General features: G+C 40.8%; 1 protein-coding gene across 2 annotated transcripts in view; it reads right to left on the reverse strand.

Annotated features, from left to right (window-relative positions):
• bcar1 (BCAR1 scaffold protein, Cas family member) overlaps positions 1-27,604 on the reverse strand; it is an 89,813-nt gene that overhangs the window by 34,820 nt on the left and 27,389 nt on the right. The window contains exon 1 of one of the 2 annotated variants that reach the window (XM_076075984.1): positions 2,757-3,120. The exons of the other annotated variant lie outside the window; for it this stretch is intronic. Coding sequence (XP_075932099.1) covers positions 2,757-2,768 — 12 coding nt within the window. The 5' untranslated portion in view covers positions 2,769-3,120. Of the gene's footprint in view, positions 1-2,756; positions 3,121-27,604 lie in introns of those variants that run through there. 2 annotated transcript variants of the gene reach the window in all.

The following is a 27,604-nucleotide window of genomic DNA, read 5'->3' on the forward strand; positions in this document are numbered from 1 at the left end:
TTGTCCGTGCATTTCTCCTGACTCACTCACTGAGTCATGGAGGCCTGGCTTACAGCAGGAATTCCATTCTGTCTCCTGCCTGAGACTCACACACACCAAGTTGTTCTGGCTCCGGTGATTAGCTGCCCCCCGCTACCAAACCACACACACACAGAGCCACCGAGCACGGCCATCTTTACTGACCAATGACTTAAAGCGCGCACACACAGGTGTCGCCCATAAAGTCAGTCAGTCAGTGGATCGGCCAATCAGGACACAAGTCAGGCAGTAAAGTTCTGCTCTATATTTACACACCTGAAAAACCCCAGATCCTGACTTTACCGCAGTTTGACCCGGGACAGAAGCATGTGCAGTCGTAATGCGACTCATAGGTGCCAGAAAACGTGACCCAGTGGACGGAGTCACCTCTGACCCAGAACCAAGGGGTTCTGGGACGCGGCACAGAGCACCTGAAAAGGCTTTGGAGATGCCAGAGACAGTTTTGGGCCTCAGTGATCAAACTAAACAACATAACAATATCCATGCCAGATGGTCTTTATCATATTAGATCAATACCTGTATGTATATATATATAATTCATCATTCAATTGTAACATTTATATGTTAAACAATAACAAATTACAAAATATGTTCTTCTGAAACATATGCTGGTGTACTGTTCAGCTGTAAAATGAGAGTTTGTGACCCGGCGGCCATGTTGAAAACAGTCGAGCACAAACCAAGCACCGCCCACCGACCGGAGCAAACTTTCATCATGTACAGCTAAAAAGTAACTAAAATATGTTTCTGAAAAGATTTGAGGCGAGACATTAGACAATGCAGTTCATCGAGGCGCTGCTCGGCCTCTGATTGGCTGTTTTACTTTGGGCACGGTAGAATGCCATCAGGAGCAGTAAAGAGAGGCAGATCAACCTGATTCTTTTCACAGATTATCTCACTTACTGCAGTTTGAGGGCAAAACAAATGACCGGAAGTTATTTTTATTAAAGTTACAGATGGTAGTATAAGTGCTGTCTTAAAATCTGTATTGTAATACGAGATATTTGATGCAATAGATAAAGATGGAAAGAAGTTACGGACCCAATGGAGAGATTGTGGCTCGCACTACGTTCAGTCTAACCTGACCTGGTGATACAATCCTGACCCTGAAGTGTCCTTGTTGCCAAGTAACATGCCTTTCCTTTAAAAGATGTATACAAATCACAGATCTTATTGTATTTTCTCTCAATTCAGAGCTGAATACAGTTAAGCCAATTAGAAGTGAAGAATTGACATTATAGTGGGAATGAGCTGACGCAACATGGCAGCGTTGTGCAGTCAATGGGACGGCTTTGACATGGCTGCCTCTGAGCTCCACCACAGTGGAGTCCTATTTTATATTAATTACACGCTAATTACTGGTGTGTAATTACTCGTTACACACAAACACAGCGATCTGCTCCACAGTATTTCACTGTCGGCCACATTCCTCACTGTGTAGTTAGCCCAAACACACACACACACACACACACACACACACACACACACACACACACTATGACAGTGAGGCCAACGCTGACGCAGAAGCCCTTCAAACAATAGCAAAAAAGGCTTCAGGACTGTTGCTGCCTTTTCTTTTCTTTCCCTCCTCGCCGAACCATTATTCTCTCCCTCCAGTCAAGATCTGCCCCCTCTCCGTTTGACTAAATCAATGTCATATTTAATACTCGCACATATCATCCTGTCCTGCCTCTCTCTCTCTCTCTGCTCTTGTTTTTCCTGGAGCATATTTTCTTCTTCTCTTTCAGCCTGCCTGCCTCTGTGGCCATAAAACCTTCATTTCTCTGCACCTTCCTCTGAGTCAGCAGAAAGACAGACCTCTGCTCTCCCTCTCTCTCCTTTCTTTCTCTTTCTTTCTGCCATAAACCGGACGACGAGGCCTGCTGTGTGTTCCCAGTCTGTGCTGCGATGCCTTCAGGGAAGAAAGTTTAAAAGAAAACATGCAGGACTCAAAGGTCACAAACTTTTACTGAATTCAACCTTCTAGTATTCAGATGCCCTAACTCCAAATGCCAATTATTTCACGTTCTTTTCTCACAACTTATTTTGGATTTTTAACTTATTTCCTGCAGCGTGCCGCTTCCATTTCGTTCCTATTATTTTCAAAGTGTTTAACTTAAAAACAAAACTCTTTTCATACAAAACAAGACACCGAGAGATAACTTGAGGAAAACCAGGAGGGATTGTTATAAACTTGTTTTCCCCTTTTGGTCTCAGTGCATTCCTTCACAGGACAGCCAAGCGTCCTCGACATGTGTATGCTGACTCTAAACCCGTTACCACACACACACCCCGCTGAGAGCCAACAAAAGGTAGGAATCCACAGAGAAAATGTTAACTCTCCTCCCCCCTTCACATTTCCCTTTTCTTCATACTCAAGTCCCCCCGTTCACAGCTGGGGCATAGCAGGTCCTGCTAAAACACTCAAATACACACACACTCTCACACACACACACACAAACTGAACCACAGGGGATGAAAGAGTAGCCAAACAGCAACAAAAAGAGAAAAGGCGCAGTTTTTATTTTTTTGAGCCACAGAGCCAGTGATTTAACATGCACACACTGGAATCTCCTCCACACACACACACTGGAATTTCCTTCACACACACACACACACACACACACACACACACACACACACACACACACACACACACACACACACACACACACACACACACACACACACACACACACACACACACACACACTCACCAGATAGTTCATTTTGTCCCTGCTGCAGTGGGGCGGCTGTGGTAACTCCGGCTGTAGCTCAGCCCCTGCGAGACACTTTGCCAACTCGATCCTTTTTTGTTTTTTGAAGAGTATAGATCCCAAAAAGATCCCCAAAAACTCCTCCAGGTCTAATCCTCCGCCCTCCTTCCTTCCTTTCCTTCCTATGTCCTTGTGTCCTCCCTGCGTTTCTCCCCTCCCTCTGTGTCTCTCCCTTTGGTCTTGTTCGGTCTTGTTTTCAGTAGTCGAGCGGATCCCGACACATTCTGCCCCGCTCCGTGATCTCACACGGCAAGAATGAGACTGCTGCTTGACTCACTCTACCTCCACCCCGCTCGCCCCTTCTTTCTCCCTTGATCTCCCTCCCACCCTCTCCCCCTCTCTCTCTCTCTCTCTCTCTCCTGCCTGAGGAAAAGAGGGAGGAGCGTGTAACCCGACACGTCACTTCCTGTTGGATCCTCATATTCCCTCTATCCAGACTGGCCATTGGCCCGAGGAGCCCCTTCTCATGCAAATAAAGCTTTGCCCTCCCACTGTCCCTGGGTACATCCCAAGTCTCTTAATTGCATCCCCGTTTCCCTCACTTGCGTCCTTTCCTTGCGTCTTAGTCCCTCCCACCAGGGATGCATGGAGGAAACCATGCAAGGAGAGAGGAAACGAGGAAATATGTTTTAAAATACATGAGATGTCCTTTCCTCAGTTGTGTCACGTGAAGCGACGTCTGTTTCTGATGACGGAGGATCAGCTGATCACAGCTGGATCAGCTGTCAGTCGGCTTTAACAGCTGGAGAGACTTTTGATAAGTTTGTGTGTGTTCACATGATCACTGTACTTAATAACAGTAACTAATAATACTAATAACTAATAAAGACACACAGTAATCACCACTGTAGAGGTGTTTCTCTCTGTAGTCTGTTAACAAACTGTGTTCTGTGTTCTGTTTATAAGCACAGGATCCATTTCTACGGCGGAATGCAATCGTCTTATTTATGAATTATTTGTCTCTGTACGTTTTGAAATTGTGACTGTGGCGTCATTATTAAATAACCCAGAATATGATTATTGTTTCTCTTAAATGATAAAACTCATCAAACACTCAGGAATGATGTAAAAAGTGTTTAGTCTCTCAGCTCTCTCTGACTTTAATTGTATTCATAATAAAAGTTATTGAGGGAAATATCAGATCATGAAAACACAAATCTTTCTAACAAATGAAGAAAGTTGTTTGTGGTCCTTTTGTTGTTCAGTCTACAATGAACATTTATTTAAACCAGACGGTGAATCAGAAACCTAATCAAATATAAAGCTTGAGTTTATTCTGTGATCTGTCTTCACTCTGGTATGAAACTCAAGTCAGTCAGTCCGATCGGCTGCAGCGTCCAATCACATGACTGATGAACAATGAGGGGGCGTGTCGGCCGTTAAAAGACTTCCTGGAAGTCGGTTCTCGTGGGTCCTCGGTCATGGCTCCTCCTCGGTCCCTCCTCCATCCGCGATCCTCGCTCCTCCGAGCTACTTTAGAGCTTTGGGACGGCCGTCAATATGGCGGCGCAGAAACAACTTTCGGTTCAAGGATCGAGGAGCGAGGAAATGACAATTAAGAGACTTGGGATGTACCCCCTGTGTCCCCTGCTCTCCCTCTCTCTCTCCCCCTGGCTGTGAGAGACTGTCAGTGCATTGGAATGCTGCTGAGACACACACTCACTCACAGTGTATTGCAGCAGAGCATAAGGCAACATGACCTCAGGTTGGTGGTCCTTGATCAGCCCGCCTTAACCCTCTGATCTCTGTGGCCTTCAGTTTCACCTCTATGGAAACAGCACAATCATGGCTAAAAGTAGAGAGAACTCAAGCATAATAACACAGTTATCATCAAAAAAGTGCAAGTTGAATTTCTTTGATAATTTATCTTAAAAAATTGGAAAACGATGGAATCTATACATCCAACAATTTTCCAAGTGTCCACAAGTATTACTAATGTTCGGTAAAAAAATGGAGGCGCCACGTGTTTTATATATTGAGCTATTTACATGTTTACCCACCACTACTTACAGCCACTCCTGTTCTCTCCTCAATGCTCTGCGTTTCACTGAATTCCTTTCATGTCGTTGGTCTCAGACGAATCAATCATGGCCTCCTAGTCGCGCTGAGGAGCCCAAATTGAATGTTTTTTACAGGATTTGGTTTAAGCAAACGGTTTATTTGGGACACCATTTTAAATGAGAGGATTTTAAAAGTAGAATAACATGTTTTTGAAGGAATATCACAATTTTAAGATTTGTTTTGCTTTTTCTGACAGAAGCGTTTGTCACACATGATGTGTTTAAGGACCATCAGAAAGATGAAAATCTGATGATGACAATTTTACAGCTTCTGGCTGTGATAAATGGTGTAGTTTTGGTAATTGTTTGGAGAAAATATGGTTTTCAATCCCGCTGGCGGGTTTTTAGGTTCAGAGGGTTAAATAGCTGCTAGCTAACCTGAAGCTGCTTCAGCGCCGTACTCAGCACAATCACTGTGAGCCGCGACAACAGACCGTATAAAAGACAATCAAGCCAATGTCAGAAAAGTTCAGCGACACTATGTTTTACAGAAATTATAATAACACGAGAAATTTAATAGCCAATACTAATACCACAATTATTGGTATTCGAGACCACGGTAAAAAAAATAAAAATAACTATAAATAACTATATACACAATTCGAGACCACGGTAAAAAAAATAAAAATAACTATAAACACTTAGAGCTAGTGTAAGGAAGTCATAATTCCCTCTCGAACATCCATTTAATTTTGCTGCGAAAATATCTCCCCCACACAACTGGATTTATTCCAGTTCCTTGCCAAAAATGACATTTTACAAGATTAGATTTGAACTCTTTATAACGTCGCAAATATTCAGTATTGAGCTGGGTATAGTGATGGCACGACTAAGTTAAACTGTGTATATATATATATATACAGTATATATATATATACATACACACACATACACATGTATACATATAAGTAAAAATATACCTACATAAATATATATATATATATATATGCATATAAAGATACACACATATATACGTAAATATATATATATATATATATATAAATGTATACTGTATATACACATATAAATAGACAATAGCCTTATACTTTTAGGTTCATAAATGTAGCCAAATTCACGAGATCTCTGCCATGTGTGTTAACCACTTCGGCCTCATACCGGCCGGTTAAGAGGAGCGAGGAGTCGGCAGTTGGTGACGGTATACAACATTCAATCAAATATATTTTTTCAAAAAGCACAAAAAATGATCAGGCTGATTGGTCCAGTGATATGTGAGATTAACCTTGGACAGCCGGACATATACACGCGCACTCACAAACAAGATGGAACACAGGATCTCCGCACAGGCTTAAGCCTTGCAGAGTTTAAAAAAGAAATAAAAATGAACTATGAGCTGTTCACACAAAGGGACCCAAAGGTTTGCGGCTTACTACTTTATATCTGCGTTAGTATCTACATGTGAACAAATTGTTGTTGGACTATCATGAGACAGGAGTTCATGACTTTCCTGACAAGAGTCAATATCAGTACTAACCCCAACCCCCCTCACACACACACACACACACACACACACACACACTTGGGTCACGACCCCACCTTCTGAGGGGTCGTTCACAAGACGGTGGAGGAGCTTGTATTATTTTCTTGCTGATCTTGTTGAGGGAAATTTCCGACTTTTACAACTGGTCAACTGGTTCCTGAGGCATGTCAGCACTAAAATAGATTCACTTAAAAACATATTTTTCTCTCTGGCCTTCGACACCACGCCGAGTCAGCGTTTTCCAGCACCACTGAAGAAAAGTAAAGATGATGTAGGAGAGATTTGGTCGTTTTTTTCTGGGGTAGTGTTTGAGAGTGAAGGGTGTAGTTTGAGTAACAAAGATCTGGCAACAGAGAGGAACGATTGCTCAAACCTACAAAATAAGATGGATCAGGCTTTGGATAAACACACAATACTTGTAAGCAGAATAGGATTCATTGCTGGTTTGGCTGTGCACAAGAGATTTGTTGACAAGAAGAACATTTCTGAATTCAATTCAATTTAATTTGTATAGCCCAATATCACAAATCCCTGCATGGCTGCAGCCTCAGCCCGACAATCTACAAAAAGTTCCACAATCCTTAAAATACAGTCGCAGCTAAACACTTAGCGAAGTGATTAGCTTTAATTCATTAGCCTGTTCTTATGATCAAACTCCGTATGGTGTCGCCAACGTTACCTGCAGTGGACGAGGAGGGACGGCTGCTCCACAAACAGTAGAAAACTGAGCATTTCTGCACATTTATGTTCTGTGTGTTGGTCACATGTTGTGATAAACTGCTGCGGTTACCTTTCTTACCTTTGAGGCTTTTATTGTGTTTGAGACAACGAGAGTTCTCAGCATCTACTGGAGTAAAATGTAGCCACACTTTGGATCTTTTTCTTCTCTCTGCCATGATGTGTGTCTCACGCTGTACTGATCCGGAGTCGGTGTGTGTGTGTGTGTGTGTGTGTCAGAGTAAAGCACGACTCCACCTCTCGTTCAAAGACACAGAAACAGAGAGAGGAGGTTTGCAACACTGTTTTTTTCCGCGGAGATCTCACTTCTTAACTTCTTAAGTACCGATAGCAGAACCGTTAACTCCAGACTTTATCCGGGTATTTACTACTGTCTTATCGGTTCCCGTTTAGCACCGAGTTTCGGGGGCATTCCTAACGATGCTTATACTGTAGCTCCCAATTGTCAACAGTGACTTAAGAAGTGGACATCGTCACTGTAACCATTGGCATGTGTACTATTACGATTTTGAAGCATTGAGTTCGACATTTTGGTCGTCGCCAGCTTGGCTTTCTGTAACCAAAAGTGACACGAGAGAGTCACGTTAAGTACAACTGAATGCTGAATAAGACATTTTTAGGCAACTAAAAGGTTACAATTAACTTCATTGAATTAAAAACACACTGTCGCCCCCTGATGGCCATTAGAATGCAAGCTTAAGGCTCTTCTGCATTGGCTTCACGTTTCAGAACTGGAAGTTGCCGCCTGACTAGAACTGACTTGTTGTCCAGATATTCCAGACCTTCCTATACCTTCACTATTTACTGTATTTCTGCTCAGTATGAATTACACCACTTTTGTGAGGTCCGTGAGAGGTTTAGGAAATAAAGCATGGTTTCTATCTTTTGGTAGTTTTGCCTGTATCAAGTGTAGGATTTCCAAATATGGCCATGCATACCCTCTGGTACTTGAAGCCTCTCCTTTAATATTTGAGGAACAGTAGTTACATTGTGTCGGATGCTGACCAGCCTGGTGCCAACTATCCAGCAGAACATTCCACACACCTACACACACACTTCACCCTCCGTGACCTGGGCACTGCCCTCTCTGACCACCACACTCGACAACGACAGCCTCTGTCAAGCTGACCTACAAGTGACAAGTGCGTGCCACACACACACACAAGAACAGAAAGCAGTCATTGAAGATTTAGCGATGTGGGTCAATGTGAATCTGAATATGGTAATGGTCTCTGCTGGGGAAGTTGCTTTGTGAACACTTAGTTTCTGTGTCTTCACACTCAGTTCAGGTTAAGCACGTTCTGCGTCTTAACTTCTGGACCAAAACGAAGATGGAAAACGGACAACCAAATAGCCATGATGTCTGGCCACCATCTTTGTTTGGGTCAAGCAATGAAGAAAAAGTATCTTTGTAGAGGGGGGATCATAAGAAATGGACGTAGTTACTGTGATGTCACCCACTGGTTTGTGGACTACGGTTTTGAAGCCTCTAGTTAAGCATTTTGGCCATCGCCATCTTGCTTTTTGTTCGTCGTCATCTTGCTTTTTGGCTGTCACCATCTTGTTACCCATTGGTTTAGGGACTACGGTTTTGAAGCCATCAATTTTGTCTGCCGTCTTGTTTTTTTTAAACCAGATGCGACACGAAAGGGTGGAGCTAGGTACGACCGAACGCTGTTCAAGATATTTTTAAGCGACTAAAATTTTACAATTAACTTTAATGAATTGAAAACTGAATTGAAAAAGGTAAGTAAGACGAAAACACGGACAACTCCCGGACCGGCCAATGTCGTGGTGGTGACCAGTCAATCACAAGGTAGCCCCGCCCTAAAGCATCCCCTGCTTTATGGTCTGTTTGACTCTAAATGGACCATCATTTACTAAATGAACATCATGCTGTATTGAAGAAGATTTAAACTAGAGATTGAGACCATAAACTCATGTTTACAATGTTTACTGAGGTAATAAATCAAGAGAGAAGTAGAGTAATTTTCTCATAGACTTCTGTACAACCAGAGGAGTCGCCCAATGGTGGTCATTAGAAAAAATGCTAATTCAAGGCACTTCCACATTGGCTTCACTCTTCAGAACCGGAGGTTGCGTCGTGGGTGGAATAGAAGGGTCTTTGAGGATTTTATATTAATTATGTGACTCCTTTATCCAATGCAAAAATATCAATGCAAAGGAATAACACGATGCATGTGCATTTAAGAAACCACTTTCCTGTTGGCAGTGTTCTAATTTCTAAACCATCATGTAAATGTGAAACCTGGTTTCTGGTTTGTCCAACTGGATTTTTCCAGGAGAAAGACAATTTCTAAGTCTAACTAGGTTTCTAATTTGGTATTTTCATGTGAGGATGAAATTGTCCGTTTTTGAAGTGGGTTCTTGACTACAAGTATGTTTCCATTGTCAGATTTTCCTTGTACTGTAGTTTTACTTTCCTTCCTGTTAGCTGTTGTATTGTATCTAGAGGTCTGGCACTGGAAGAACCTCAAATGTTTAAAAGAAAATGCAGATCAAGACTACTACATCAGCACTGCATTAAAAAAATGCTCCCTCATTCATTTCAATGACACCACTGCATTGATGCAGTGTAAGTACTGGCACAGAGTTCTCCAGCAAAACAAAAGGCATCCGGCCCCCAAAGAAAAGTGAAACCCGGTTCAACTCTTGCTGCAACACAATGTCATGTCATACTTAGGAGCCAAGAGAAAATGTTAATTTCTGGCCAATTTTTTCAATCTAAAGCCTTTATCTACCGATGCGTATGACGTGCCGATATCATCGTGTAGATTAAAACCCGATCTTAAATAGAGTGGAATCAGATGAATGACTGTGTGTGGATGAGCATCTCTGCATTCTCTCGCCATTCAAATGGTTAATAACTTCATTAACCCCTATCAGCTCTCTGCTCTGGTCCAGCGGCTGACACACACACACTAATTGATGAGCTTGGAGAGAGTGTGTGAGTGTGTGTGCGTAGGACTGTGTGTTCATCATGTAGGCTGATTATTATAACAGCGAGTGATCTCTCTCAGCCCTCCGAGCACAAAATACAAATGGCTGCTCTAGGGTGAAAAACCTTGTATGTCGGATTTTTGAGATGTTCATGAACCGTATAATATCTCCATAAGCTGATGGCCATTTCCATTTTCTAATGACTGTGACATTTGGTACCAAACATTAGAGAAGATATTATACACACACATGAAGAAGCATAATAGGATTGGTGTTTGTCCCAATATGAGATTCATTTCCTGAGACGTTGTTAATACTAGAATTCCATTGTCGGGTTGCGTTTGTGGATCCAGCTAAAGCACCCAGGAGAGCGGACAGACAGTGTGCGAGCGGTGTGTCGTCGTGGCTGGGAGGGCGGCTGCTGCTGCTACACCTTGTGATCATTTGAATTTTCTCTCCGTTTTTCTCTCCGCCGTCTTAAAAACCCGATGAGTGTTTTCAGAGCGGTGCGGATGTTAAAGACCCCGACTACTGTAAACCGCAAGGATTGCTTCCTCCTGCAGTGGGAGGAAACAACAAGTTTGTGGACGTGTGTGGAAATAATATCGTTCCATATCCTACTGTAATACATCACTGTGGGACAAGGAAGCCACAGACACACACACACCAAATTACCCAAAGGGCTAAATGAGGATTCATCATTGTCATGCTCTGAATCTGGCTCTAACCTCTTCGAGAGTGTCTATAAAATGTCCTCACTTGACTTTCTCAATGTTTTTTTTAGGTGAGCGTAAATGCACTTTTTGAAACTGATCAGCAGAAAAAAGTAATCACAACATCCCTATAAATTAGGGGTGTAACAATACACGTATTCGTAATGAACCGTTCGGTATGAGGCTTTCGATTCGGTACGCATTATGAACCGAACAATACATTTGAATAATACTATTGTTTTTGGAAAATGCAGAAACTTAAATTGTGTGAAATATAATGTTCTCTTGGTGGAGCTACTGCGCTCAACATGGCAACCCGTCGGACACGCCCACCACGGAAGAACAACATTGTACTGTTGTTCTGGAAGGCACGTTATGCTAAACTAGCTTAGCAGGAAAAACAACCACAGCACACACGATACTAACTCTCCCCGCAGCGTTTAGGCAGTGGCGGGCCGTCAGGGCCAGCAAAGCCTTCTCTGCTAAACAGAATCACAAAGTTATATCTATTTTATAATTTAATAATTTTTCTTAAATACACTACATGTATTATAATTTATAAAAATATTTTTCCCATTATCTTATTTTCTCATTGCACAGCTACTGTCTTCCTCAGTTGCTCTGCTTCCAGTGCAGCTTGTTTTAAGTAGAGCTTTTATCCAATCAGATTTCACCTCTGTGTCTCTAGGTAAGAACAGAGACCCCAGGCCTGCAGACTCACAAGTGAATCCCTTTGCAGTTTAAGTGAATGGGGACGATATTGTTGATTGTCATAGTCTTCAACCAATCAGATCTTTAGTTTGACATGTTGGGCGTATTCTTTGACATGTCAGAGCCTTCTAGCTGGCCTACAAGTACGTGATTGGTCAGTGGGCTAGTCTGACATGTTGGGCGGTGACAATACCAATATCTGCTGCCTCTGTTGAGTATTGTATTGAACCGACCCGAGAATTTTGTGAACCGTTACACCCCTAACATTAATGTATTAAAATTAAGTATAAACTGAAAACCCTAAATAGTGTTTACCTCCTCACAAATAATAAGCGTGATCACTAGGGATGTGCATCTCCATCACTGAGGCCGATACGCATCTCCATGCATTGGCGATGATACGATACATTAAAGGTGCATATGAAACATGGTTTATGGTCTCAATCGCTAGTTTCAAGTCTACCTCAAAACAGCATGATGTTCATGGTGCAGTCCAAATATGGTCACTTCCGTTCATTGGTTGCAAAAAACCAAGATGGCGACGGCCTAAATGCCAAACTCAACGCTTCAAAAAAGCAGTCCACAAACCAATGGATGACTTCACGACGACTACGTCCACTTCATATACAGTCCTACGATATGAGGCAGCTTCCAATGCAATAAAATACCTTAGCCATATGACGATGCGGTGCCATTCAACACACTGACAAAAACACAAGTGCAGTTATCTACATAGGTGCCACCAAAGAGAACTAGATGTCTTGCCAAGCTGTTCGTTTTACGGAAAAATCTGCAAACATTTGAGCGCCCCCTTTCTTTAACTGCAGTGCGCTTTCGCCCATCTCCACAGGTCACGGACGACCGCTAGGTGTGGGAGGATCCCATCGTGGGAGCTCTCCACGGTGCCGACTGGCCCCTGCCGGGCTGATTTCCTCCGTGGTAGTGCAACGTGACCAGCTCTAGCTTGGCTTGGAAAGGCCCAGGGTGAAGATGGCGCTTTACAGCACCCCTCTCCCAAACCTCGGCACTAAGTGCCGGTTCCTCTCTCTTTCTTTTCTTTGGCGAGGGACGGAGTGACTGTTGAGAGGGGCGGATGCGCCCACGTAAAGAAAAGGGGTGCGCTGGATTTATAACACAAGACAAAATGACAGCTTCATTGCAAAAAGGAATGCGGCGTTACAATTGCTTCATGACAATTATCTTGTTTTGTCAAGGTCGTAATTTAAAATTGGATTAATTGCACAGCCCTAATGCATAGTCATCGTCATGTAACATGAGGGCTAGTTTTCTTGCAGGCGGAGCAGTGGGTGGTAAACGATTAACCCGTCAAAAGGAATTGGCACGACTCATAACCGGGGTGGACGGTCCTCAGTGCTGCGATGTCGGCAACCCATCTAACCCGCATTGAAACACGGACCTCATCCTGTTCACCATGCTTTCTGGGTTTGACTTTTTTGCTGTGTCGTCAACATTCATAGCTATAAAACCAATGTGTTGATGATTCAATTTGTTGTTAAAATTGTTTCCGAGAGCACAAAGTTCTCCATAGATCTAGCCTCTTTGTTTTGCCCTCAAATTGCACCAGATTGATGTATTTACTTTTCAAATGTAGGCTACAAAATGCTCTTAATAAATGCATGACGTTTTCAAAGTCAATGAGCAATTTGTTAAATAATCGTGATCTAAATATTGACCTGTGTGATTATGATTTTTGCCATAATCAAGCAGCCCTAATATGCATGAGAAGTTTCGATATTGTATATTAGACACATTGTGTATAATTTCAAAATGAATACAATGGCTTTATCGGCGGTTTTACCTGCTTCTAAAATGCTTTTCCCGTTCTCTCGTCTGATCAGCAGCACTCGACTAAAAACAGCACCTCCTGTGCTACTAACAAACCGCCCTGGACTTCATAACTCATCCATTCCAAAAGCTACAAAAGAGAGGGAGGGGGGGGGGGATTCGAGCTGGGGTCTTTTTGGTGAAGATGAGAGAATGTGTTCAGACAGTCTTCCTGCTGAAAGTGAAGGGGGGGGGTGGAAACGTCCAGAGTGAGACAGAGAGAGAGAGAGTCCCTCTGTGAGTGTGATGTCAGAGTTTGGTGAGGTCAGGGGACAAGCACAAAAAATGCAACTGGTGGATTAGACAGAATGCTCACACACACACACACACACACACATGCAGAAGTTAACATTTTCACACAAACAATAAGAAGACCCACAGCAGAACTGAAATACATATTATAAAAAACAGAACATGCAAGTGAAATCATAAAAGAAGCGTTTAGTAGAAAAAGATTTCTGCAGTTGGTCTCCGTCCTGGAGGTCAACGGCCTCTTTATCGGCCGTGATCTCTTTCAATATGGGACTGCAGAGTGTGAATGCATCCCATTCACTGCACAGTAACGGCTATTCAGAGCTGTCTGGGCCATTATCATGAAACTGTGGCATGAATGCCACACTGTCAGTTGCGACTTAGTGAAGACAAAACATACTGGACACGTATTGAAGAGAGATACACTATGTATTTGTGATTCAGGCATGTAACCCGGAGCTAAACACCGAAGGCTGGGTACCAAACCTCGATACAGGAATCAGCTCAAGTAACGAAAAGTTCCCGAAAACATATTTATTTATTAAAACGTCCAGCGTAGTGATCCAACTGAAAACATTCTCACAGACTGACACGGTGGCGCCAGAGGCAACACTTTGTTCTACTGTGTCAGACAATCAGCTCTTTGACGGCGAAGCGAAGTGACAGCCACTGTAGGGAACATCACACACACACATGGCCTATGGGGATGTGTCGAGCATGGACCGGTTCACCTTTCTGTGTCACGCATCATTCTCTCTCTGTACAGTGAGTGAGCCGTGTCTCTTCCTGCAGCCGGTACGGTTAAATAAATACACACTAAAATACTGCTTCTGCACCACTTCAAGTACTTTTAGAACTAGCTCATGTCATATACGGATTTAGAGTATAATGTTACCATGACCAGCGTTCTGATTTGAGCACACCGTCCCACAGGAAGTTGGATCAACCAATCAGCGTGTTTGAAATGCAAAGGCACACAATGCATTGTTAAGATTTGTAAGCCACAGTAACATGTAGTTACTAGAGTTGTCGCCGTTCCGGTCCGCTGGATGAGCTTGAAGCGGTTTGTTTTAATACAAACCGGCGTTTTTCATTATGACACCTTCTGGCAAATGAGAAAGCAGCCTACATCAGCAACCTGTGCCGACGCCGTCACGGAGCTACATCCAGCTTGCATTGCCTTAGAAATAAGCAAAATGACAATGTGATTAACATGACACTAAACAGACTAACGGAGTCATTAGTGTCTGACAGTTAGTGCACAATTTACTGCCGAGCACGTTGTGTTTCTTTCCTAGAAAGCTCACGTTTTTCGGGGAGACGAGAAATGACATAGTTAGTCTCAAAGAAAACAAAAACTTCGCCAATATGGCAACATTTTGGATTTAAAGAGGAAACGAAAACGACAAATAGGTTAGCCGACAAACACCATCAACGAGGCAACGTGTCCTGCTGATTGTGATGCTTCTCTCTCTTATTTTGTGTTTATTGGTGGTTGGGAAACCAGCTTAGAGGTGCATTACTGCCGCCAAGTGGACTGGAGTGACTACCAGGCATTGAAGCCAATGCGTAAGTTCCTTACACTATCAAAAAGAAGTCTGGTTGTATAGAAGTCTATGAGAAAATGACTCTACTTCTCTCTTGATTTATTACCTCAGTAAACATTATAAACATGAGTTTATGGTCTCAATCTCTAGTTTCAAGTCTTTTTCAATACAGCATGATGTTCATTTAGTAAATTATGGTCCATTGAGAGTCAAATAGAACATAAAGCAGGGGATGCTTTAGGGCGGGGCTTACTGTGATTGACAGGTCCGTGTTTTGGCCTTACAACTTTAACCCTTTCACAGTGTTCCGTTCATGAAAGTAATTGTACAATTTTGGTCGCCTATAAATGTCTTGTTCAGCATCCAGTTGTTCTTTGCTCCACCCATTCGTGTCACTTCTAGTTCCAAAAAAAAAAAAAGAGATGGCGACGGCCAAAATACCGAACTCCAAAATCAATTTTTTTATACAGACTACGGTCTCTACACACCTCATGGTAAAATTTGGTATATTGGTGTTTGACTTAATATCGAACCGGTTTGAACATTTTTACACAAGCCCAACCCGACCGTAACATCTGTCTCTTTTACCTGTATCTTATACAACTTTTACTTTTACTACGATTAATGCAACTACTGCCACTTATATATTTACAATTACACCCACACATAACACACTGTGATATTTCATACATCTTGGATATTTTTATGACACATTCTTGTACTGTATAATTCAATTCAATTCAATTTATTTTTGTACAGCCCAAAATCACAAATTCTCCTCAGAGGGCTTTACAATCTGTACACATACAACATCCTCTGTCCCAGGACCCTCACATCAGAACAGGAACAACTCCTCCAAAAACTAAAACAAGCAAGACCAGGGTCCAGGTATAACCAGGATACAAGGAAACCTGCGAGGCGAGAAAGCACAGAGACTCCGGTGAAGAAGCAAAGTCAGTGATGTGCGTTAATGGTATCGGACACACCTCGTGGTATCGGACAAATAAGATGTGCTTTCTACTACTGACCATGTCTGTCATATCCATCGTGCCCACAAGCTGAGTCATCATATTTTGGTTTCATCCTGACCTCCTTGACTACTGCCACAATCAGGCCAAAATTTCTACGGGTAACGTCTAAAGCAACTAAACATTAAGCGCTCCATCCCACACATGGGAATCTCAAAAACTGGGCCAACTGTGTACCTCCAAAAACATTCTTTATTGCATTTGAAATCAGGCTAAACTTTTTTGATTATGATGTTCTTAACTGCCGAAAGCCTGAAATAAAAAAATATTGCCATTTGAAAATAACAAAAAAGAACATTAGCTACTTCACATCACTAGCAGCCCACAATGGGGCGAACGTGCTCAGGCCATTATGAAGTGAGAGACACACGCTCGATTAGTTAGTCTTGCCTGCAAATTAGTTCACTTAGATAAAGGTTCATGCAGCAACAATCCACACAGTATGCAACTTAGTCAGTGGTTACATCACACTGATATGTTTCATAGTTATTGAGTCTATTTCCAAAGCGTGACTTTTCTTTCCGTTCCACTGTACGCAGCCTCACACTGAAACTGAGATCTATAATCTGACTGTAGCTAAAAGATGTGCACTTTTAAAAATGTTGCACTGTTCTCTTATGTCAACTTGTGAGTGAAACTAGTTAACTTTGCAGTTATTGGCATAAAGCAGATGGGGACTACCTGATAGGAACGTCACAACACCAGAAATTTAGTAATCGATTTCAATACCAATGAAATTGCACGATTCTCGATACTCAATTCGCTACCACGGTAAAAAAAAACTAAAACAATAAGTCCTTACACTTACAAACACTTCTTTATTTGCATACGGTGTTTTGAGAATCTATTATTAATCCCTGATGATCCGGCTCCAGTTTTTGCCAAAAACAATCAATGTTATCATTTACCTTCACCCAACACAAATCTTTGTTGACTAGAGCTTGAACGCATCATAATGTAACTTAATACAACCTCAGTACGTTAGCTGTTAGCTCCGCTATTTAGCCAAACTGGACTGCATTGGCTGCTAACAGCTAATGTTAACTAGCTCTCCTCCTTCACATTTCAACACAGAATTATTAGGGAAATATTTTATGGTCACCGGGATGACGTTAGTCTCCAGCCCTGCTCCCCCCGGACTAACTGATAACATCACATTTTCAGAATTTTGGCATCTCTACTACAATATATCAATCGTGGATTCAAATGAGTCTAAAGCTGTGTGACATACTTTCAGTTCTAATATTTTTCAGTTCCAATCTGTCCAGACTACTTCAATCAATATCAAGTGACACTGTATTAAAATATGGCACACTTGTGTGCTACATAAATCCTGTGAGTCTCTGAACGCTGCTGCATTGTGTCCTCTCTGGGGGATTATATTCCATCTCAAACACATCAGATGATTTATTACTAGAGCAGACGTTTGGTGCAGAGTTCAGGTGTCACCACTCCACTCCATGCTGTCAGACCTACCTCTACCTGTGTTGGCCCTTGCAGGCAGTCAAAGATTCTACAGAACACCTGGAGGACAGGAAGGGACGACAGAATACATAGCACAGACATGAGCATGGGAACATACCAGCACAACTGTGCAGAATGTTGGAAAGCTCACCATTTGATGGAGAGGTCTTCATGACAGTAAAACAGCTGTTTGACAATAGGGTTTAAGTGAGCTTTACCTTCCGATCATATATCATTTGAAGTCTGGCCCCATACTCTCATCACACACACACACACACTCGCACACATAGGGAGGTTACTATGGCAACCGAGCCTGAAGGGCCAGTGAATCAGTCTGGACTGATCTAGATTTGCTGATATCACATATACAGGACACACATCTTCTCACAAAGCACACACACACACACACACACACACACACTAATCTAATCTAGTTAATTCGATTCAACAAAAGAATGCATAATTACTAGAGCGGTTCCGATACCATTTTCTTCCTTGCTGGTACCGATTCCTTCACCTTCACCTGCAAATTAACTGATACCGAGTACAGATACCAGTGTGTTAACAATATACAGTATATATATATATATATCAAAAATATATAGAGGCCTTTTATTAGTATCCCCTAGCCCTATCCCTGCGGGAAAATACGCTAAAATAGCATATACGCAAAATGAATCAGAAATATATCCTCAACAGAAGGCTTGTATTTCTGGTCTCCTTTGAAAGGTAAGAAGCTAAGGAATATCAACCCATTGTTAAGTAAGCATATCTCCATTATCATGCAATAGTAATATGCAATGAACGAAAAAATACCACTTTTATCCTTGAGTAGTATACAATCTAAATTTCAAAGGCAACATCACCATTAAAACCAAGATCTATGGATAATGCTGCAACTGAATCTACTCCTCGTTCACTACAACTGGGTATGTACATGTGATGAGAATACACTAAAATACAACATTTGTGATACTAATAAAGATATTTTCAGGCGGTCTCCATCTTTTGGCCATGTCTACTGTTTACATGTTAACTCTTTACTGGGAGTTTTACTTCAACACACTATTAATATCCATATATCCATGTTATAAACTAATATTATCCATATAGCCATGTTATAAACTAATAGTATCCATATAGACATGTTATAAACTAATATCCATATAGCCATGTTATAAACTAATATTATCCATATAGCCATGTTATAAACTAATACTATCCATATAGCCATGCTATAAACTAATACTATCCATATAGCCATGCTATAAACTAATAGTATCCATATAGCCATGTCATAAACTAATAGTATCCATATAGCCATGTTATAAACTAATAGTATCCATATAGCCATGTTATAAACTAATAGTATCCATATAGCCTTGTTATAAACTAATATTATCCATATAGCCATGTTATAAACTAATAGTATCCATATAGCCATGTTATAAACTAATAGTATCCATATAGCCATGTTATAAACTAATAGTATCCATATAGCCATGTTATAAACTAATAGTATCCATATAGCCTTGTTATAACCTAATAGTATCCATATAGCCATGTTATAACCTAATAGTATCCATATAGCCATGTTATAAACTAATAGTATCCATATAGCCATGTTATAACCTAATAGTATCCATATAGCCATGTTATAACCTAATAATATCCATATAGCCATGTTATAACCTAATAGTATCCATATAGCCATGTTATAACCTAATAGTATCCATATAGCCATGTTATAAACTAATACTATCCATATAGCCATGCTATAAACTAATATGATCCATATAGCCATGCTATAAACTAATAGTATCCATATAGCCATGTTATAACCTAATAATATCCATATAGCCATGTTATAACCTAATAGTATCCATATAGCCATGTTATAACCTAATAGTATCCATATAGCCATGTTATAAACTAATACTATCCATATAGCCATGCTATAAACTAATATGATCCATATAGCCATGCTATAAACTAATAGTATCCATATAGCCATGTTATAAACTAATACTATCCATATAGCCATGTTATAAACTAATACTATCCATATAGCCATGCTATAAATTAATACTATCCATATAGCCATGCTATAAACTAATAGTATCCATATAGCCATGTTATAAACTAATAGTATCCATATAGCCATGTTATAAACTAATATTATCCATATAGCCATGTTATAAACTAATAGTATCCATATAGCCATGTTATAAACTAATATTATCCATATAGCCTTGTTATAAACTAATAGTATCCATATAGCCTTGTTATAAACTAATATTATCCATATAGCCATGTTATAAACTAATAGTATCCATATAGCCATGTTATAAACTAATATTATCCATTAAGCCATGTTATAAACTAATATTATCCATATAGCCATGTTATAAACTAATATTATCCATATAGCCATGTTATAAACTAATAGTATTCATATAGCCATGTTATAAACTAATAGTATCCATATAGCCATGTTATAAACTAATAGTATCCATATAGCCATGTTATAAACTAATATTATCCATTAAGCCATGTTCTAAATCTCCCCAAAACATTGCAATAGTAATAAACACAATGAATATTGATTAATTTTAATGTATAACCGAAGAGTACCATGCTATAAGATATATGGAAAATGCAAAGGCCCACAGGCCTCAAACAAGTTTCATTAGATTCCTCCGGCTCTGGGGTTTACATCGATATTACACTTGTTGCTGTCTGTTGCCATCTGATGGCTGTAACAAAGTACTATGGGGGGCTGCAACCTGACCTTTCCTCTGTCGCCACATCTTGACAAAATTCCAAGCCATATGGCCTACAGTTGCATACAACTTTCCTCCCATACAGAAAGCCTACTATTGCTAGTCCGAGCTGGCTGTTGTCACAGCTATTTAGAAGGGGAACAGAGAGTTTGAGGGTACCATAATGTCATTTTTACAATGACAGACAATATTATGTGGATGTTCAAAACCCATATGTTCAAAGTTTCTGAAAGAACTTAAATTATTCCATGTTTTCTTTTAAGAATGTAAAGCTTTGATGGTGGCAGCATCTAAACCACAATTCTCTGCATTGATTACAACATGATGTATCTTTCACAACAACTACTGTTTTCAGGGATCTTTCCATGTCTAAATCAGGCCTATATGCTGTACTAAAAGTCTATCTCCTGTAAATACAAAGATCCATTTACATCATCACATTGCAGAGGAGAGAAAAAGCAGGAGGACAGATCAGTCGCTCAAAGTTCTCCAGAGGCTGTTCCGTCTTTTTATAGGCCTTCAGAAGTGGAGTAGGCTAATTAGCATTCAAGCGCCAATATAGAGCAGCAAAAGCACTCGGCCACGGTCTGCTGCACGCTGCTAGAATATCATGAATCTTTCAGACAACACAACAGGAAAGATCATCTGCAGGCTGAGTTCAGGGTCTGTACTCTGGGTGCCTGTTAGCATTAGAGCGGATATAAACAATTGACTTATGAGTTTTAAAGCATCAAGTTGCACCGGTGACCTTTTGTCCCCACGGGAGCCTGATCAGCAGCTCCAACTCGCTGCTCTTTAATCCAGGTAATATGTAGATTAGGAGAGATTTATGTGGATTAGATGGATTCTTTCTACCATCAGGGCTCCTACACAACCTGCCTGCGGTGTTTAGGCTGATACATACTACTACAACTACTCATAATAATCTTCTCTTTATCGATTACCAACAGCTGACTGACACTTTGGTCCAGAACAAGATATTTTGGCGACTAAAGAAAAGATTGCAATGAAACTATTTGGATTTCAACACATCAAAAATATCTGTCCAGTGCCATTAGAGGTCGACCGATGGTGGATTTTTAAAGGCCGATATAACACCGATACTTTGAAGCAGGAAAAAAAACTCTAAGTAATAAAACCCTAAATAAATAGCCAATATAAATCTTGAACTGAAGATCAAACTAGCCTTAAAAAAATCTAGGTGAGATTGATTTTTATGTTTTAAAAGAGTGAAAAGGTTTATTTTCGACGTCATCAGCTAAAGTTTATGAGGTGCTTTATTTCTGTCGGCTACTTTTGTATTTAATCATTAGTAAGAGAATATCCTGAAGTGTGATTTGATGGAATACGTCGCTGGAATATGTTCTATTTATTAACAATATGCGCTGCACCGTTCTGTGGTTTATGACTGGCCAGGACTACTTCTGTTGCGCGTCCCATTACATGCGATTTCATTTCATGAATGGATAGTTCCGTGGCTGGATTATTTGGACGAAAGAACGCGGAATTGATAAGTAATTCAAAGTAACCTGTCCTCCTGTCCCGTATCGTGGACAAAGAGTTGATAGTGTTGTGTTATATATTTGACTTGTGGGGGGAAATAAACTCATAATGTGCAGTTAGCGTCGCCGTGACATTATTTTTTTTAAGCCTATATTTCTTTACATTTTGGTAAATCTGCACCAGGGAAAGGGATGCTGCATAACTACCAGTTTTACACTGCAACTGGACTGCTTTGATAGGAAAAGACAACAGCCGAACATAAAGATTATGAGGACCTGAAGTATTGTTTTTAATATGAATTCTGAGCACATTTATCCACGTTCATCACTGGAAAGAGGAAATCATGCAGATTCAAGCGATACGTGTCTGATGTCTGTGTGTTCTTACTCTTCTTAAGCGTCATAACTCATTTTTGATTTATGATGCGTCAGCCTCAGGACAAACTGGATCTCCTGCCCTCTAGCCGTCCAGATATGATTAAAGAACCTTTCATTTACATTTTAGAGTGTTCTACACGATAAACTACTGTATGCAGTCCAACAAGCACTTTATATTGCAAAGAAATAATAATTCAAAAATAAATATAGATAAATTAGTGCAGTTCTTTCCCACACTGACTAGCTGAAATAAATCGCCAGAGATGTAGATTAGTGGATTGAAAGTAGGAAGGGTGTAAGGGAGGAGCTAACAACATGTCAGTTTGGATGAGGCACGAAGTAACATGACTGACCTACATTATTGTAAAGGACCAGAGGGAGAGGAGAGCAAGCGAAGACATGTAATGCTTCATCTTACACATATCCATTTATAGCCATATATTCACGCTATGTGCCAGGAAGCCATTAGGATCCATTGAGCAGTTTAGTTCATTTAAACTGCTAATAGCTAAATGTTCCTGCTGATGACATTTAACACGTATTTGTTTCTGATTTTAATACATTTTTCCACAACTAGTAATCACATCATATCACCTCATTCGGCACTAGATGGGCGTGGCACGTTTCTGTCCTCTCATGCCATTTCAGTAGTCTGGAAGTGAATTTATACCAAGAGGAAAAAGAGGAAGCTAAGAAGAAGTTCCTTTAAAAGTCATATCTTTTTTTATTTGTATCAGGAAAACATAATGTTAAAATGTCAGCAACAGCATCATGTTGTATATTTCATTTGATACAGTCAGACCATGAGGATGAAAATAAGAAATGTCTGGTACTGGTATATTCCTGATGTCAAAATCAGCACCACACAGCCCCCCACTGTTCCTGCTCACCCCCTTTGGAAACATGAATGCGATATCAAATCAAAAGATATTCTGTATCCAAGGCAGCAAGATCATTCAAATCAATGGTGTTAATTCTCTGGGGACCATGAACCTCCAACGCAATTATGATGGCAATGCAGCCTGTGTGACATTCTGACCCCAGTGGAGTCAGATGAAGGTCAGGGTCGTGAAAAGCATTAGGCTGTTCATCCTCTGGGGAACATGAACATCTGCACTAAATGTCATGACATCTGGCCAGTAGTTGATGAGATGTTTTGAGATCAGTGTGTGAGATTTATTACAGGAAGCGATACAGGAAGCGAGGCAATCTGTTGCGATTTTCTAAAACTGATTTTAGTGAAAGCTTTCATAGTATAATGAACACACCACCACATGCATGAAGAGTAAAGAACTGTTGTCTGTCAGATCAGTGAGATCTGCATTTGCATTTATCACGGTCCCGGTAACCTCCAACAACATAGCCCTACTTTGAGAGGGTGCCATCTCTTTGCAAATGAAATAAAGTATTGACTGAGTTCATCTTCGCATGTAAACTATTAATAAAAATCCGGTACAGTGTTTTTCAGAGGCAATACAGTTTCACAAAGCATAACACCGCGATACTCAGTATTTTCAGAATGTTCTTACATCCACAGTTACCCACAGTGACTACGTTTACATGCACCAAATATTCCTGTTTTTGCTCTTATTCCAAAATTAGACACTATTCCTAATAAGCTGTTTACATGGCTAATGAAAATGAATATTCCACTCATATTCCCGTTTACATGCAGCCGTGCATATTCCAATTCCCGTAAAATGACCCCATGCGGCATTAGCCTTGAATCCCACGTCGCTTATCACGTCAAAATATGGAAAAGTGGAACGGCAGGAGTTTTGCTTCTTTGAATAAGAATATGTCGTTTGTTTTTAAAGTTTTCCAGCGGTGGTGGTGCGAACACAGTCTCCTTCTTTCATTCCTTCAACCGCAATGTTTAAAAGTAGGTGTGTTTCTCCTTCTGACGAAGAAATGTGGGCTTTTCTTTCGGGCATGCATCTCTACTCCAGCTTTGCAAACTATTGAACTAGTTGGTTCGTGTACGACACACAGAGATGGTCGTAAACAGGAAAGAGGCAGAAAAACCCTCTATTGAGACGCATATTCCAAACGCTCTGTATACATGTCCATAGACAGCTTCTAAAAGCACAATCTTATCGGCACATCACACCTCTCAATCAAAAAATGCTCTATTTGGAATCAGGCCTTATTCATATATATATATATATATGTATATATGTTTACATTCGCCATATCAAATTCAGAAAATCACATACAGAATAATAGTGGGAGATGAGCGTGCATGGAAACGTAGTGATTGTGTGAAGTGAAGCAAAATCGCATTGTGTAACTATTATGTGAAAGCACCAACCGTCTACCCTACAATATCGTCGCAATGATGATATATACACGAGGTAGTTGGTGAGAAATGTGATATTTGATTTTCTCCATATTGCCCATCCCTATCTGAAATGATTGTGTGAATGAGAAACAAAGGAACTATTTTCAAATGACAACAGTTTGTGGTAGCTGGCCTGGTGGGAGACTACTGTACCGTGAGCTGGAATAATCCTGACCTAACTTCACTGCTGTGCTCCTCGCAGCGAGGTCAAGAATGTGTTCGAGAGAGATGTACAAAATACACGGAAAACACACACACACACACACACACACACACACACACACACACACACACACACACACACACACACACACACACACACACACACACACACACACACACACACACACACACACACACACACACACACACACACACACACACACACACACACACGTGGTGCAGCCTGACTCATGTCCCACTTCCTCCTCTGTCTGGCTGAAGGAATGCTGTGTTTCCTGTGTGTGGCGATGGGTGCACGCGGACTGCTTCCCAGCAGCTCCATAAGGAAACAGCCCTCTCTGGTAGGAGATACGACGAGTACTGAAACCACTGCGCTCCAACTTTGAGCCATTTTCACACGATCTGTGAACGTTCTGGAAACATTGCTGCTAGTCCCAGAGCTCCGGTAAAGGATTTCATGGAAATGCACAAGTTTGCACAGCTAAATAAAAGTGGAACAGTCCTAACTACTTGGCTTGACGCTAAATCAGCTTTAAATGACCAAACTCTTTGGTGTATTTATCATCAGGCTGCCCCTGCTCTGTTTGTCGGGGCTGTGCTCTTCATTCTTTATGGACTCCACTCAGGAATATGATTCATTTTATTGACATTTTGGATTTGTTTCCAGTGAGATATTAACTCTCTGAACCACAAGCAGTTTCAGGTTGTTGTCTCATTTTCCTCTCTGTGGCCTCGTTTCTCACTGCAGTATAGAAGTCCTGCATCTCTATGGAAACGGCACAATCATGACTAGAAGTAGAGAGAACTCAATAATCTTTTTAAAATAATTTATTTTACAAAATTTGGAAATCACTGTAATGTCCACATGTGTGTCCAATGTTGGTAAAGAAGATTGAGGCTCTACGTGTTATATATGTTGAACTATTTACAATTTTACAACCTCTACGTATAACCGTAAAGCAAAAGGTTTATCTGAGGCGAGATTTTAAATGAAACATGTAAAACAAAATGTTTTTGATGAAATATCACAATGTTAAGCTTAGTTTTGGCTGCTTTTTCTGACGGAAGCGTTCATCGCACAGGATGTGTTCAGGGACAGTCGGACAGATGAAAATCTGACTATTGATTCTGGTTTAGGTTTAACTGTGTCATTTTGGCAATTGTTTAAAGAAAACATGCTTTTCGATCCCGGGTTTTGGGGTTCAGAGGGTTGAAGACTTTACATTAATGGCTCTGCTGTTGCTGCTCTAGAAACATTTAGTTATATTTACAATACAAATACATTCTAATCCTGTTCTCAGTTTATTCATTTTCATAACATATTAAAAAGCAATTATTTAGTAATGAAAAAGAACCGATAAAGAATATCGATAAGAGAACTAGTAGCGATAAAATCCCCATGATAGTGAAGTAATTGAGGTGAATTTGGGAGATATTTGATGAGGAAGTCATTCAGACTGCCATTTCCCTCATAATAAGATCCATTTCTTTCTTTCCTTTTATTTCAGCACCGACCGAAGGCTCTTTCACGTCTCCAGCAACTGAAATGTGTCTCATGGGAGCTGTAGCTGAAGTTAAAAATAGAACAGTTGTTACATCTCTGTGGAAAATAGCGGGGGGTCAGATTTTATTATCGGCGACTGAGTGTGGAAGACGAAAGACGCTGCTACAAGCTGAACATCTCGAGCAGAATACAGGATACTGAGAAGAAAAAATAAATATCAACTGGGCATGATCCTGACTGTGTGTGTGTGTGTGTGTGTGTGTGTGTGTGTATGCTGACTCTGTATTTTCTCCAAGTCATCGTTCTTTCAGCGCACAGACACCAATGCCCTCTCTTTATGTCTTCCTCTCTCTCTTTCTCACTGTCCATTGTTACGCCCATTAGCAGAGCGCCAGCACACAACACACACACACACACACACACACACACACACACACACACACACACACACACACACACACACACACACACACACACACACACACACACACACACACACACACACACACACACACACACACACACACACCCTAATGAATGTAACATCTGAGGCTGATGTGCGGCGCCATTACCGGAGCAGTCAGCAGAAAAATCTGGGTGTTAAAAGCTTCACTCAGCAGAAACTCTACAGTCTGTCTCTGCCGCTCTCCTCGTCTTCAAACCACAGAGGCTCAAAAACAAAAGTGTGTCCAACACACACAGAGCGAGCCATGTGGATAAAATCATCCATCACGTTTATGTCATTCTATGTGAAGGTATAGTCAATGTAATGTATAAATACAACTGTTTATTGATGAAATAAACAAACGGGAATGCCAGTTTTGGCTAATGCGGCACTTCAAAATTTGATGGAACCTCATCACAATGACGCACAAAATCGAAAAATGAAAATCCAATGCTGAGAATAAAACAGGCCTGCTATTAGATTATAACACCGCCCACATTGACCTCACACAACTACAGATATTAAAGGGAGAATCCCCTTGAACAGTATTGCAAATAAATATCCTCTCCGTATCGCACTGTATTTATCATCAAATCACTCGACTCTTTTTCACAGCACAATGAGATACTCCACAGGAATAGTCCCCCGTTTATAGCCCTTATCCATCGTATCGTTGGGAGCAGTGTGCAAAATACGGATTGGTTGACATTTCCGACGCCCTGAAAGCCTCAATAGAAAAATTTCGTGGGGCCTCTAAAACCACAAGACAATTATTTGTTACTTGCAAACGGCACTAGAATGTCTTTTAGAAGAGTTTTCATTATTCAAACTGCAG

Source organism: Anarhichas minor, unplaced genomic scaffold (assembly GCF_050575085.1).
Source record: "Anarhichas minor isolate MPS153535 unplaced genomic scaffold, ASM5057508v1 ptg000005l, whole genome shotgun sequence".
In the NCBI taxonomy this organism is placed as follows: domain Eukaryota; kingdom Metazoa; phylum Chordata; class Actinopteri; order Perciformes; family Anarhichadidae; genus Anarhichas; species Anarhichas minor.